At 37.2% G+C, this 15535-nt stretch overlaps 2 protein-coding genes across 3 annotated transcripts; one reads left to right on the forward strand and one right to left on the reverse strand.

The window, feature by feature from the left end:
* The first annotated feature begins 3298 nt into the window (after positions 1 to 3298).
* LOC116177461 (venom serine carboxypeptidase-like) lies at positions 3299 to 4835 on the forward strand. Its single transcript, XM_031496446.1, has one exon. The coding sequence runs from the start codon at positions 3393 to 3395 to the stop codon at positions 4767 to 4769; it is 1377 nt and encodes a 458-aa protein (XP_031352306.1). The 5' UTR covers positions 3299 to 3392; the 3' UTR covers positions 4770 to 4835.
* Positions 4836 to 10844: 6009 nt separating this feature from the next.
* LOC116177477 (venom serine carboxypeptidase-like) lies at positions 10845 to 12610 on the reverse strand. Of its 2 annotated transcripts, XM_031496466.1 has the most exons (2): positions 12383 to 12533; positions 10845 to 12323 (listed from the first exon to the last, which is right to left on the reverse strand). In XM_031496466.1, exons 1-2 carry the CDS (start codon positions 12399 to 12401, stop codon positions 11173 to 11175), a joined length of 1170 nt encoding a protein of 389 aa, XP_031352326.1. In that variant the 5' UTR covers positions 12402 to 12533; the 3' UTR covers positions 10845 to 11172. The 2 variants fall into 2 exon arrangements, with proteins under 2 accessions (XP_031352326.1, XP_031352325.1); XM_031496465.1 differs by having other exon boundaries at positions 10845 to 12610.
* Between the last annotated feature and the right edge of the window lie 2925 nt (positions 12611 to 15535).

The following is a 15535-nucleotide window of genomic DNA, read 5'->3' on the forward strand; positions in this document are numbered from 1 at the left end:
GTACAATGTTGCCGCCGCCAATTTTACCACACAATTATTTAATCAATGTTTACCCTGGTTGGTTAATCAAGGAGTCTTTGTTTTGTGCATATCAATTGAATTTAATCAAAGGTTTCATTTAATTTTTTGATAGAAATAATTTCAACGCATACCTATATTGTAACGCGATTGTTGTAGATTAGATTTCGTACTGTAGGTACGGGTCCGTATCTGTACTTGAAGGGGAGTTCTGGTGATTTTAAAAACTGCGGTAAAGTGACGTGTAAAAAAGCTGGTGATCACATCACATAAAGGACGTTAAGATAAAAACATTGAGTTAGAAAACTAATGGAGGGAATCAAATGCTTGGCCAGACGTAGACCACGGGAACCAAAAGTGGCCTCTAGCTGTGATTAAAGTACCACACCACTTCCGTTATCATTAGCGTCTCACTTCAGTGGCGTAGAGATATAATTTTCTTTCCACTAATAGGAATAATAACAAAAAAAACGTATAGAAGGAGTAAAATACATGATCGTGATAAAGTAAACAAAATAGACAAGGATGGGAAAGTATGCAGATTTAATATAATCATTGATTACAAATCTAAATATACATCGATGTGTTCCATTAGTACCTATAATTAAGGCCAGTTTACTAGGTATATCCACTACAACTTGACAACTCCCATTAAATTCACTGTGTTGATCAATAGCTACAATTGATTGGTTGGTCTCAGGTTCATTACAAGTTTTGATAGTACCTACTGCATATTTCCATATTTGACGAGATATTTGATGAACATTTTCCGGTGCAACCTTTGGTCGAAATCACAGTCAATGAAGCGTTGTGAGCACAAAAGTAAATTTCGAGAACTGTTCTTGAGATATATTTACAAATGTAATATTACCATTTTGCTCGAAGTACCGGTTCGTTTGGAAAACTAAGAAACATAAACTAGGTACCTACAACCTCGCCTACAACATGATAAATGACATGTCTTACCGATTAGTAGGGGAGCTAGCACGAAATCCACTGAACGAGAATGATCAAAATTTTAACTGATGGTGTTCCATTTTGCCCTATCAGAGTATGCTAAAATCGATCGTCTGCCGCCTCAGGTCATACGACTTAAGGCGCTGAGGGTACTTCTTGTGCTACCAATTCTGAAAGGTTGTTTTTCGAGAAAATAAGTTATACACCAAATGAAAACGTTGATAATAACTCTTAAAAAAATATTTAAAAAAATCGCGTACATTAATTCATAACTCCGTAAAGAAACAATTCTTAGTCGGTTTTTCACGAACTTTCTACGGATATAACTAGGTTACCGTTGGAAGAATGAAGCTGAATGATAGGTACAGCCAATGACTATGAGAGTGTTTCTTTTTTAAATTTTTTCTCTAATTATAAGATATCTTATAATGTTAAGATAATAAGATAATCTTGTAATTAGAGAAAAAATTTAAAAACGAAACACCGTTAAGTCATTAGTAGTACCTATCATCTCTGTAAAAAAAATCAGCTTCATTCGTTCAACCATAACCTAGTTATATTCGTAGAAAGTTCGTGAAAAACCGACTAAGAATTGTTTTTTTACGGAGTTATCAAATGTGCGCGATTTTTTTAAATATTTTTTTAAGAGCTATTATCAACGTTTTCATTTGGTGTATAACTTATTTTCTCGAAAAACAACCTTTCAGAATTGGTACCACAAGAAGTACCCGCAGCGCTTTAAGTCGTATGACCTGAGGCGGCAGACGATCGATTTTAGCATAGTTAAAATTTTGATCATTCTCGTTCAGTGGATTTCGTGTTAGCTCCCCTACTAGATGAAAGGAAATGCCCTGTTTCTTCCCTTTATGAGAAATTTTGCATGATACGCAGCTAATCATTACACTATGCGGCAGTTAGTTATTTATATAAACCAGAGCACAAACCGATCCGAAATTATTAAGTACGTACTTTAAAATGGCAAATTTAATAAAATTTGAATTTGGTGGAAAACTGACAGTGTCAGGACCCGCGTTTTCATATGTCAAATAATGTCGGCCAAAATGTACCTTCACGGGAACCTATCCACGCGAGTGGCCTCTATCTGTGGCAACTTCCGTCTACAAAAATTCTTACCCCCTCTACCATTATATTCCCTCCATTAGTTTTCTAACTCAATGGATAAAAATAATGTAGTGTGAATAGAACTTTACTTATACAATCCCAGACCAAATGGGCTTTATGCTTGCTTGCTTTCCTTATAAATTTCGCATATTTTCATTTTGTAGGTCCTCATCTATATTAAGTCTTGGTTTTTTACCTGGTAACTGTGGCTTAAAAAATCCGTCACCTTTAATTATCTTTTTTCAAAATACGAGGGACTCTTTCTCTCTCTATTCTTAATGCAGTTTTTATAAAGAAAGTTATCAAAACGCACAAAGTAAAAGCGTATGTACCACTTGCTTTGTGGTCAAGAGTGCATCTCAAAATAAATTAATTAATTTTGTTTAGACCAACACTTAACGAACGTTTAACCTTAAAGGTCTGTTTGATTTGATACAGTGACCAAAGTAGAAAGGTCAAGCAACGATAATGTCCTTTTGTTTTCCGCAACCCATTTGGTTAATGTTGTATATTGTAGAACACCTAAGGCCCGATGCACACGATACGTAATAAGTACTGACGTTCCTTTAGTCCAGTCAAATTAGCTCTAAAAGTAGTATAAACTGGATGTTGTCATTTCACTGAACGAAACCAAGCGTATTCTATGTAAAAAAATCCGCTGAATCGGAAAATCATAGTCTCCCCGGCCGAAAACGCCCGGAACATATTGTTATAAACAAAAAACGAAGAAAAAATGGGAAAATGTCGTGTTTTTTCACATTTGACTGCCAATATCTCGTTAACTATTGCCCAGGGAAAAAATGAATAGAAATGAACTTGTTTAGAATAAAATTTTCTATAAGATACAAATCCGGAATTACATTTTTCCATAAATAACAATAACAGTTGAAAATGAGCGTTCCGGACCAACTGTATCTTATAGAAAATTTTATTCTAAACTTTTCTTCGTTTTTTGTTTATAACAATATGTTCCGGGCGTTTCCGGCCAGGGGGACTATGATTTTCGGATTCAGCAATTTTTTTACATAGGATGCGCTTGGTGTCGTTGAGTGAAGTGACAACATCCAGCCCAAACCGCCATTTGACTGAACTACTTGTGTATTTCGCCATTACTCCCAACGTATTTCTGACGATCTTGACAGAAAACAATCTCGCCGTTCCGCGAATTACTTTGTAGCACGTGCACCGGGCCTAAACAACGATAAACGCGACGATAACCACGAACCCTCCAATCTCATTAAGAGAATCTTAGTATCTCGTCAAGTGAATAATATCGTCTGTGTTTATTAACAAAAATGCTGCTGTTTACAGCGTTCCTAATTTCCCTCAAGTGCCATGTGACTCTTAGTGATTTTGCTACAGTAGTGGACAGTGTAAAAAACGACGAACCGCTAATTCTAACACCTCTCATAAATGCTGGGAAGATAAAAGAAGCACAGGATGCATCTGAAGTGAAATTCAACGGGTTTAAAAACGTAGTAAGTTATTCAGGTTATTTCACTGTCAATGAAGAGTACAATTCGAACCTCTTCTTCTGGTTCTTTCCATCGCGAACGAGTTACGCGAACGATCCCGTTCTTTTATGGCTTCAAGGCGGACCTGGCTCGTCCTCGTTAATGGGTTTATTTTTAGAAAATGGCCCTTTTACTGTAAAATCTAAGCGGGGATTAAAATTCAGATCTGAAACATGGATACAAACCCATTCGGTCATCTACATCGACAATCCCGTCGGGACTGGCTTCAGTTTCACCAACGACGGTGGTTATCTTGAGAACGAAGTGGATATAGGCAAACAGCTATACGAAGCGCTGTTGCAGTTTTTCAAACTTTTTCCCAATTTACAAAAGAACGAGTTCTACATTAGTGGAGAGTCGTACGCCGGCAAGTATGTGCCGGCTATTTCTCACACCATTATGAAGCAAAATCCTGGCGCGAAACTGAAAATCAACTTGCAAGGATTAGCGATTGGGAATGGTTTGTGTGATCCGGAAAATCAGTTGGTGTATGGTGACTACATGTACCAGATTGGGCTGATAGATATTAATGGGAAGGCTACGATCGACAAAATGACACAAGACGCGGTGGATCTAATTCGCAAGAGACAATGGACGCAAGCATTGGACATATTTAACAAACTTTTCTTCGAGAAGCCACAAAGCGTGTTTAGTAATATGACAGGTTTCCATAATTTTTACAATTACCTTCAGGTGGACAAAATCAATCACGATTATATTGAAAAGTATTTGCATAGGCATGATGTAAGAGATGCAATTCATGTTGGAAATAGGACAATGAATTATAATCCAGTTGTAAGACATCACCTCCTTGCGGATTTCTTACAGTCCATTGCACCCCTCCTAACAGAATTGCTCGACAACTATAGGGTGCTCATTTATAGCGGACAGCTGGATGTTATTATACCATACCCATCAACTGTAAGCTTCCTACGAAAGTTGACCTTTAGGGAAGCTATGATGTACCAAACGGCACCCAGGTATCAGTGGCGTGTCGACAACGAGTTGGCGGGTTATGTTAAACAAGCAGGAAAATTGACGGAAGTTTTAGTACGTGATGCCGGCCATTTAGTTCCAGCGGATAAGCCTAAAATTGCACTGGACATGATCACAAGATTTACAAGAAATAAACCGTTCCATTCAACCATTAATAATTAGTATATAGCTATAAGCTTTATGATCTTTTCGATTTCATTTGTATGCCGATATTAAATTAGTGTTGAAACCAAAGACATAACGTGCTGTTTTTTATTCCTGGAATTTTTTCGTCATGCTCGTCAAAACGTAAATAAGATACGAGCGACATTTTGGTATGGTAACCTGCTGTGCATCCTACATCCAGTGGCTTGTTGAGTATTATATATACCAAAAGACTAAGCTGTTTCAATCCCTATGGTGCTCCTTGCCGTCAACTTTGCCTTGTTCTTGCACCTCTTTTGGTATCTATACATGTATTATTATTGTTAAAAATTGTGGCAGTGCTTCTAGGTTATTTCTGAAATTTTAATGCCACCTTTCTCTAATAAAACCAAATTAATCGCTTATACCAAACATGTAGGGGAAGGGGGCAGAGTTTAAAGTTGGAATGTCTCGAAAACGAAGTTTCGGTAGAGGGTGTTCATAAAGAGGAAATGTCATGTCCATGGGATCAGAGCTTCAACAGTGAATATTTCGAAAATGGAGTCTGGAAAGGATACTGTGGTGACGGCTGTGTGCACGTAAAGTAAATTCGACGAAGAAAGATTTGTATATCGCACACATCGCACATTTGCACGATATACCAGTCTTTCTTCGTCGAATTAAAAACATAACTTCTTTTCATTTACAATCCACAAACATTTAACAATAAATGTTGTTATACTCAAAGATATAACTCAAGATCAAGTTTCATGGATTGCATTAGTAAGAACCAATTTTGTAGCTCAATATCTGAACAAAGTAATCAGAACAAACTGTGGCCAAATTGCGCCTAATCTCTAAAAAGAGGTGCATAAAAGGACAAATTCGTGGTTTTCCAAAATTATTGGTTTCTACCACAGAATCGAGGCTTAGGTATTTGCTAGGGTATTTGTTTCTGAATAAATACTCACCAAATGCCAAATTGTGATCATCTATCTTTAATGCGTAAGTCTAAGCATAAACTAAGCACTACGCTCTCCTCTAAATTTCCACCATGCACCCCAGAACCAAAAGCAATTTGGTAGATAATACAAAAGTGTTCGCGTTTCTAATTCATCATGAATATATATTGTCCCTGAAACCGTGTTAAATTTTATTTGATTAGACAAACAGAGACAATGGTTTCGAGTATTCCGACACTTATTTGAGCGAACGCCTACTAAGTAATAATAATAATAATAATAATAATATTTTAATGCTATCGTGCAAAGCACTTACATGCGTGAAAAAACATATAGAACAATATACATAAGAAAACAAACGTATCAACAATTACATGACTAACTAAATACAGTTAACATTTCTAACGGACTGAACAAATTCTTCAAAAGAATAGAATACATTACGGGACAAATAGTTTTTTAAAGACACCTTAAGTTCCTTGACTCTAAGATTTCTAACATTTAAAGGGAGACAGTTGTAAAGAGACTGGCCCTGAAACAAAGTTCCATTTTGCGTAACTGACAATCTGCAGAATTTTGTATTCAGATTTAGTTTGTGTCTTGTGTTATAGTCATGTTTATCTGATTGCTGATTAAACATAGATATATTATTCTTAATATACAAAACTGCTTCCAATATAAATAATGAAGGAAACGTCAATATTCCAAGGTTTTTGAAAGCCTTGTGACAATCATCACGATAACCAAGCCCGGCGATGACTCGAACAGCTTTTCGTTGTAATTTAAACACCTTATGCCAAGAGCAGCAATGTCCCCAGGTCAATATTGCATAGCACAAGGTACTTTGTACTAATGCAAAATATGCTGCTTTAACAATATTACTAGAGACGTTGCTAACAAGTCGACGTAAGAGAAATATTAATTTACATAGTTTCTTAGCAACCAACTCACACTGAGGACCGAAACTTAAACGTGAATCAATAACACATCCTAAGAATTTAACATGCGGTACAGTAACGTAAGTACCTGAGTCCGATTTTTTTAAAGTAAAATTCATGAGGGCTGTTTTTGTAGTGTTCACTGACAATTTGTTTGCTAGGCACCAATCCTTAACTAAATTTAAACTATCATTAGATTTAGCAAAAGCTAACCTAGCATCACTCTCGCTGGAAATAAGCGTCGCGTCATCAGCATATAAGATGCAGGTTACATTAGATGGAAGACACAGAGGTAAATCGTTAACATATATAAGAAACAGCAAGGGACCAAGAATGGACCCCTGCGGTACTCCTCTTCTTAACGGTAAAACATCCGAACGTTGATTGTTAAAAGATACACACTGAAAACGATTACTTAAATAAGGCATTAACAAGTTGGCGCTATTATAACTAAAATTATAAATGCATCTGAGTTTACTAATTAAAATATCATACGCGACACAATCGAAAGCTTTTGAAAGATCTATAAATGTTGCTACAGTGTTCAAACGTCTTTCAAAGCCTTCCAGTATAACTCCCGTAAAGTCTATAATTGCTTTAGCCGTACCCCGTCCTTTCCGGAAGCCGTACTGCTTATCGTAGAACAAATCATTTTTTTCGAAATAATCTAAGCTGATCGTATAGAATTATTTCAATGACTTTTGAGAAAACCGGAAGGATAGACACGGGCCTAAATTCGGTAATATCACTCGCACCAGGTCTTTTTGGAATTGGAATAACCAATGAAGTTCTTAATTCTTCGGGAAAAACCCCCGACGAAATAATAGAATTAATAACAAAAGTAAGAGGCGGTACCAGTAAACTCATGTTACTTTTTATAAATTTTGCGTTTAGTTCGTAAATGTCTCTACATGTTCCCGTTTTTAGTTTTCTCAAAGAATGCCTAACTGTAATTTGAGAAACCTGCACAAACTCAAAATGCAAGGCTTGATCTATTTGAGTACAATAGTGAAGTGGATCTATGTCCCTTCCAGGATCATTATCATCAGTACTATTAGCAGTGTTCGAAAAGTATACACTAAATTCATCAGCAGTTAGTGTTGATTGAATGTGGGTATTTGAGTTCGTATGAGCGTTTATGATTTTCCACATTACGCGAGTTGAATTGTTCGAACCACGAATTAACTTATTGTTCGCTTCGGTTTTAGCCGCTTGGATCTCCTTTTTATATTGACTATACAGATACTTCTTAATTTGATACAAGTTAGGGAAACGGTATGTCTTGTACAGCTTGGTAAACAGATGAAGTTTATCTCTTAGGCATTTAAGTCTCTCGGTAAACCAGCTTACATTATGATCGCAAGGCCTACTGTTCACTACGCGAGTCGGAAAACACACTAGAAAGGTCTTATAAAATTCTTTAAAAAAAATGGAAAAAGAGGGACTTCCGCACTTTTCGTTTGTTAATAAACACTTCCAGTCATATATACAAAACTTCGAAAAAAATTCACAACACCCTACCTCCGTTAAAGGGCGATGGATTGTAGTTTGATACTGTTTAATGTACGGTGATTGCGTACCTCGCACTTCGATTACTTGACCCATATGGTCTGAAAAGTCACAATCAATAGTTCCAGATGCAAAACTATTGGTTGAAAAATTAATAAATATATTGTCTATGCAGTTATGATTACGAGTAGGTGTAAACACTGTTTGTATAAACAGTACCCACTCTACAACGAAATTAAAGGACCCGAACCGCCCGCTCAGCATCCCGGACTTTCTGTCTGTCTGTTTTGGGTCAGCTTTTATTGGTTTTGTGTACCATTTCATGTTAGCGTAAGTGTGAACCGTATGTGGTGAGGAAACTCACTTTCTTGCTGTTCACACCGCAATTTAAGGCTCATTTCTGGTCTCAACTTGCAGTAAACTATTACAACTAGGTACTCTAAATTTCTATGAAATACTCAAATTTATAACAACACTCTTACCCAAGCTGCTGGAAATCTTGCACCATATTCCACTCAAACGTCATCTTACTGCTCCAGTGAGCCAACCTAAACTTTTTGATACCTACATGGAAGTACGGTACCTACATAAATAAGGTATCAAATTTTCTAGAGACAGCAAACTCGAAACTTGTTCGTGGATAGGGTCAAACGTATGGCTAGAGCTGGAGGGGGGGGGGGTCAAATGACCTTATTAACAAGTTCATGATTTTGGAATTTACTGAACGAAATCAAAGTCAGAATTCAAGGCTCTGCGGAAAAGGTGGACGTGTATTTTGCAATTCTTCAGAGGTTTTCTCCCTACTTTCTAGTCCTTCTCTTGAAAGCGACTCACTCCGTTTTTAGTTAGGACCAAAGTTACCATCGACGCGTTGTTGACGGAATGTCGAAGATACGATGCGATCTAAATCTTAATTAATTTATCGTTGCACGAACCGAGATTTAGTAATTCGGGTACACCACAACGGATACCGGAACGACTTTCTTTGATGTTGCCGATAAGAATCTCCGTATTGAAACTGTCAACGCTTAGATCATCATCGAACGGAATGTCCAGAGCCGCTGCAACTTTTCTGTTTTAAATGTGGGACCACAGGTTGTACTATACGTTATTATAGATTTTGTTCGGGAAACGGTCCGAGGGGGACTTCATAAGTCGTCGGGAGCTCTCTGATGGTCAATTTACTCAGACGACGTCGTTTCATTATGTCTCGACTAAAATTTCTCACTGCAACATGTAGATACGCCAAGATTTGAGAGTTTATGTTTAAGTGCACATATTTGATTCGCGCTCGTCGAAAACTGTTATTATTGAAACCTTGTTTTTTATTTTTTATTTTTTTATTTTATTATCCCTCTCTTGTTTTGGGCCCTCAACAGGCATACGCCCAATTACAGAGTGACCCGCATAATGCTATTTAGAGGTGCCTCTGCAGAAGGTCTTAAGATGGTCTATACTACTCCGGTATTTACCTTACGAATTAGGAAAACTGCAGGAAAACCTAATTCGGAGTAGCCGGTAGAATGCTCGGAACTGGCCTAAGGTAATTTCCATCTCCGCCACAGATGAAAAATTCACCTCAACCCAGGTTCGAACACCCGACCTTCGGATTTATAACCCAATGCTCTTACCACTGAGCCATAAATCCGTAAATTCCAAATTACAACATTTACGTTACGTTTTATTAATTAACCTGCGTCATGTGATTATTGCCGATGGTGGTACCATAATTTTTACGGGTTATGTGACCACGCCCATTACTCTAAAAAACCGAACTGTAAGTATTAATGTATTGGTCGTACCTACTTAATTTAATATTAGGCATCTATTTCTGGGGTTTGCTTCAAAGAACGATGGGACATATAGATTGATTACTTACCGTAAGTTGAAGTTAGTCACATTAAAGGATGATTTTCCCATACCTTACGTTTCCCCATTATAAGACGTGCGTTGCCTCAACTCCATCGATATCAAGTCCGCATATTGGCAAGTTAGAAGGGCATCATTTTCGAGACCATATACTGCTTTCACTGTGCCCGGACGGGGCTTATACCAATTCTTCAGAGTGCCTTTTGGGCAGACGAATACACCGGCAACCTGGCAGCGTCTCATCGAAAAAATTGTGGGATCAGAATTACAACCAAATATGGGACGCGATCGTCCTCTCTTCTGATCTCTTCAGTTTTTAGCTGAAAAATCATAAAAGTAAACTAAATCCCCTACAATTTTAGTTCAACCACAGTTTTTTTTGGTGCAGTACTTCCCAAGATACAGCCATCCAAAAACTTGCAAGTAGAAAATTTAAGTTTTGAGTCTCTGTTAGTCAAAGCATTGGTTTAAATAGTAATTTTATGGGTAGCCAGTGTTAACGCAAATATTTGACCAAACCGAAGCACGTAAAGCCATACTTTTAATGTTATCTTAAAAAACGAAACATTTTCAACATTAATACCATTCGGTCTGTCCATCGAGCAATAATATTGTTTGATATTCCTCACACCTGTGTCAAACCACCCTGACTCTAGCCCTCCCTCTGTAAGCAAGCGGACTCTTTGGGGGCCCATTCTTTGTTCCAGCCCTCTCATCTCCTAGAGGTGGAGACGACACCCTTCCAAAGCTGCACCCAGACTTTTTGAAACGTTGATCAATTCACTCGTACGGATTTTCGCCGGTTACCTTGTACAGGCTGTAAAACGAAGGGCAAGTAGAAGGCAGGAATTTATTTAATAATTAATCTCACTGGCTGAAAGCATATGAGAAGGTGCGTTCAACCAGATTCATTTGTGTTCATTACATTACATATAATCGTAAATAAATAAATTTTAAGTGGAGAATGTGGATTCTCGGTCCAGGCCACTGGTTAGAGTGTGTGCCAGTTCGATTCTTGTAGTTTTGCTAGAAAAATTATGCACCATTTAGTCTGAGACACTTCCCACAATCGTTGGCAAATACTCGGCAAGAACAAATGTGGGAGCCTTTGCTTCACACAATTTACACTAATATGTACACTGTCGTCCATAGTTCAGAAGTGCGTTATTTGTTATTTTGCGGACGGTCATCTTCATTTTGTTCTACACACAGGGAATGATTTCGAGTAAATCGAGTAATTAAGTGTAACATTCTTTTAGGTTGGTAGGTAGGTACCATATGACCTGCATTACGTACTAACACTTCAGTCAAGTTACCCGCACATTTAGCATAACCTGCCAGCATATCTTCGACTATCCATTTGCTTCTGGAAACGGAACCATACAACTTCGAGCTGCTGAAATTCAACTTATTTAAGTAGTTGATTGTGCCAGTATAAGGCACAATAATGTCTAGCTGCCCATTATAAACCAAAACACGGTACGAATTTAACAATTCAGATATCCAAACGGCGACTGACTGCATAATGTCAGGGATTAAGTAGCGAACAACCATTTGTCCCTTAAAGACATGATCAACCGGAACATGTAGCGCTGACATTAGATCGTCCCGCAAAATATATATTAACGCTTCAATATTATGCGTAGGGCTTTCGTCCAGCAAACTATTTGTGTCATTGTAACCGGTCAACTTTGAAAATAGAGTATCGGTATCATTTCCATTGTAAATCAAATCGCTAAAACTGAAATAGGCCTCCTCCCACTTCTCCAAATGGATAAGATCGATTATCTTCTGTTCTTGAGCTTCCATCTTCTTCTTATCGTTCATGTCGATTAAACCTGTTTGGTATAAATAGTCGCTGTATTTGATTTGATTCACTGGATCGCTGAATCCGTTACCGATTCCTAAGCCTTGCAAGTTGATCTTCAGTTTAGCAACAGGATTTTTCTTATGGATGGCGTAGGATATCGCAGGTACGTATTTGCCTCCATAAGATTCACCGAACACATAAAATGGATTCCTTTGAATTTCCGGAAAGAGTTGAAAAAACTGAATTAGTGCAGTGTAAAGGTGATCGCCGACAACGGTCTGATTTCTGGCGTAAGTTTCGGGATCAGTGAAACTATATCCGGTACCCACTGGATTATCCATGTAAATGACGGAATGGTTCGTGGTCCATCTGTGTTTTCTTAATTCTAGTGTTAGATCGGGCTGAACTGTAAATGGACCGTGTTCCAAAAACACCCCGACCATAGTAGAGGTACCTGGCCCTCCTTGCAGCCATAAAATGACGGGCGCGTATTCGTAATCAACCTCTGCGGGAAAAAACCAAAAGAATAAGTTTGAGTTAAAGTTTTCATTTACGGTCAAATACCCTGAGTAACTTTTAACATTTTTGAAATCTTCAAACTTCACTTCCGCTCTCAGTCTTGCTTCTTTCACATTTCCCTTGCTTATGAGAGGAGTAAGTATGAGTGGTGCACAATCCTCTAGGCTGTTATCGCAGGTTGAATTTTCACCCGAAGAGAAGCAGATCATGCAAAGAACCCCGATAATTAAGGTTGTTAAACCCATTTCACACGTACGAATGTTTGTCCGAAACCCAAACTGACAAATAGGTTACTTGTATAATGTAAGAAACGTGTGATAGCTTATCACGCGTGATAACCCCTAATGAAATTTGTTGATTAAAGAACATCAATCTAATGCGACTATTTTGAAAATGCACTATTTTTTCAGAAGGAACGCACTTCGCCAATTTACAAAAATGTTGACTGTATATTGTAGGTAACCAGCCAAACGTGAGAAAATCTTCTGGAATGCCAGTTCAAGGGATTTCCGTTGTGCTTACTAAAAACGTTACCCGTACTCTCCTGCCTCCCATTTCACCGTCTATAAAATTCTAGTAATTTGTTCTAGGGATTTTAACCAAATGTGAATTAGAATCGGCACTACATTAACTTAGTTACTTTTCTAGGGATTTTATTTTAGTACCATTTAGAATATCTGCAGAATCTGATAGACTAGAAGAGTCTAAAGAATTCAAAAGAACCGACGAAACTGAAAAATGGAAAAAATAAGAAGATTAAAGAAGGCCACGTGTCTAAAAGCGCACAATGAGAAGAATTCGGTGAAATGAAAGATTTTGGATAATCCAAACAATCTCAGATCTAATGTAGGTATCTATCTAATCCAGGCGTCAGAGACTGAAAAGCTTTGAATAGACACAAAAATTCCTATTTTTTTCGTATATGTCTAGAGAAATAAATATTAAAAATGCACACCTAAATCGATCGGCAACATATTGTTTAAACAAATAAAAGATACGATGTTAGTGATTTTCCTAAATATCTTCAAAAATATTGATTTTAGGCCAAAAATTGTATAATACAAAAATATTTCTCGTAAAATTTTACATGAAAATGGTCCTTACATTATATTCGATAAAACTAATATTTCTGAAGATATAGCCGTCCAAAGATGCGTACCGTAGTTTAGTATTGACCACGCTTTAGTTCTCTTACGCGGCGTTGCCACTAACAATTTGAACAACTGCTAGAAATACATCGAGAAATATGCAAGTATTCCATTCTGTATACCTGAACCCACCTCGAGATCCTTTCCGGTCAGAGCAGGACCTATACGAACCGAAAGAGGACGTGTTTAGACTCATTACTAGGGATGGCAATAAATATTGAATAATCGATTAATCGGACATTTGATAAACGAATAATACTAATCGATTTTCGATTAAAATTGACAGAAATTAATCGATTAATTGGTCGTTCAAGACGCTGGAGAAACTGGAAAACCGGAGCGCCAGCAGTGCCAATGTAGCTACAAATCCCAGACCAACTCGTATACGCAAAAGAAGAAAAGACTCGTCAATAGGAACTGAATTCATGTAAAAATTATTTCAAATACACCATTGTTAAAAGTTAAAATAAAATTATTCCAACTCTGTACCTCAGAGGTAAGCTGTACTAAGTCCATTTTTCACACATATAGTCACATAAGTTTTGTTGTTCTACACGAAATTTATGGATTTAGTATTTTTTGATGATAAACAACAGAGTTAGCGAATTTTAAACAGTACTAAGTCGCAGTAACATTGCGAGGTAAACTGTAATAAGTGGACTTAGTATCAATAGTTGTATTGTTTTGATGGACATGGAAAAATGTGCTATTGTTTGCGTTTTGTCCGTCTGTCCGTCCGTCCGGACCCACTTCTGCCGTTTTGAACTACTTCTAGAGTCCAGGAATTTTTGCAGTAGGTAGCCATATACCTTAAAGGTGTTCCAAATGGCCATCAAATTTCGCTGTCTTAAAGCCCCCCCTCCCCCCCTCAATTATTTCCTGAGATGGGAGTGACTGGTTTCATCCTTCATGGTGCCCTAAGAGAGCGAATATCTCGAAAACGGTTTGTCGGAGGACGTAAGGTCAAATTATTCCTTTGTGCTTCTTATAATGTGGTTTTCTGTAAACTTTTGAATTTGTCACTTAGTATACTTTACCTCTGAGGTACAGAACTGATTTTGTACTTCAAATCACTTCCATACCATATTTTCGTGTCAACAGGTTCTTTGTATATTGTTCTAGCAGAAAAATTAAAATTACAATGATTACATTATAATTTTGAGCAGAAATAGGTATCACTTAATTATATCATTTTATCTCAACCTACTGGTGCTTTCTATGCCGACGTGATGCGCAGTTGGTAGAGTGAGGCGCGCTACTTTACAGGTCTGTATCTTCAAAAATATTAGAAAATAATGTAAGTAACATATATAAAATTTTATGGGGATTATTTTTGTATTCCTTAGTTTTTATCCTAAAATCGATATTTTAGAATATATTTTAAAAAAACGTGAAAATCGTACTTTTTATTTGTTTAAACAACACGTTGCCGACCGATTTCAGGTGTGCATTTTCAATATCTGTTACTTTAGACCTATAAGAAGCAATAGAAAGAGAAAAAGCTTCAATAGGAATTGTTGTGTCTTAAAAACCTCTGACGCCTGTATTAATCTGAAGAATCTGGATATCGAACGAATCTGAAATAATTGAAAAAACCTGGAAATTTCGTAGCATTCGCAGAGTACCTACCTGAACATAGTAAGGATCAGAATCCACACTAAAAGGACCCCAAGCGTATTAAGTCAGGAGAATCGGAAAAATTAGAAGAAACGAAAGTTTAAGCTGAAAATTCGGATGATTAGGAAGGTTCTGATAGATATGAGAAAACCACCCCTGTTAAAGATTTTAGAAATTTGAAAAATCCCAAGAATTACAAAACCAGAAAATAGAAAAATAAGTATGTTTGAAGAATTTGAAGAAACTTAAAAAATTGGAAGAGGTCTAATAAGCAACGGGAGGGCCCAAGGCGTTTTGAAGAACTATTAATTTTGAAACATTTTGAAAGATACAGGTAAGCAATTTTATATTCTGAAGAAGCGGATATAGTGGACTCAGTGAGAAGGATTCGAAGGGCCAAAATCCAAAGAAACCAGAACCGAAAAATTGTAAT

This window comes from Photinus pyralis, unplaced genomic scaffold (assembly GCF_008802855.1).
Source record: "Photinus pyralis isolate 1611_PpyrPB1 unplaced genomic scaffold, Ppyr1.3 Ppyr1.4_LG7, whole genome shotgun sequence".
Classification (NCBI taxonomy): Eukaryota; Metazoa; Arthropoda; class Insecta; order Coleoptera; family Lampyridae; genus Photinus; species Photinus pyralis.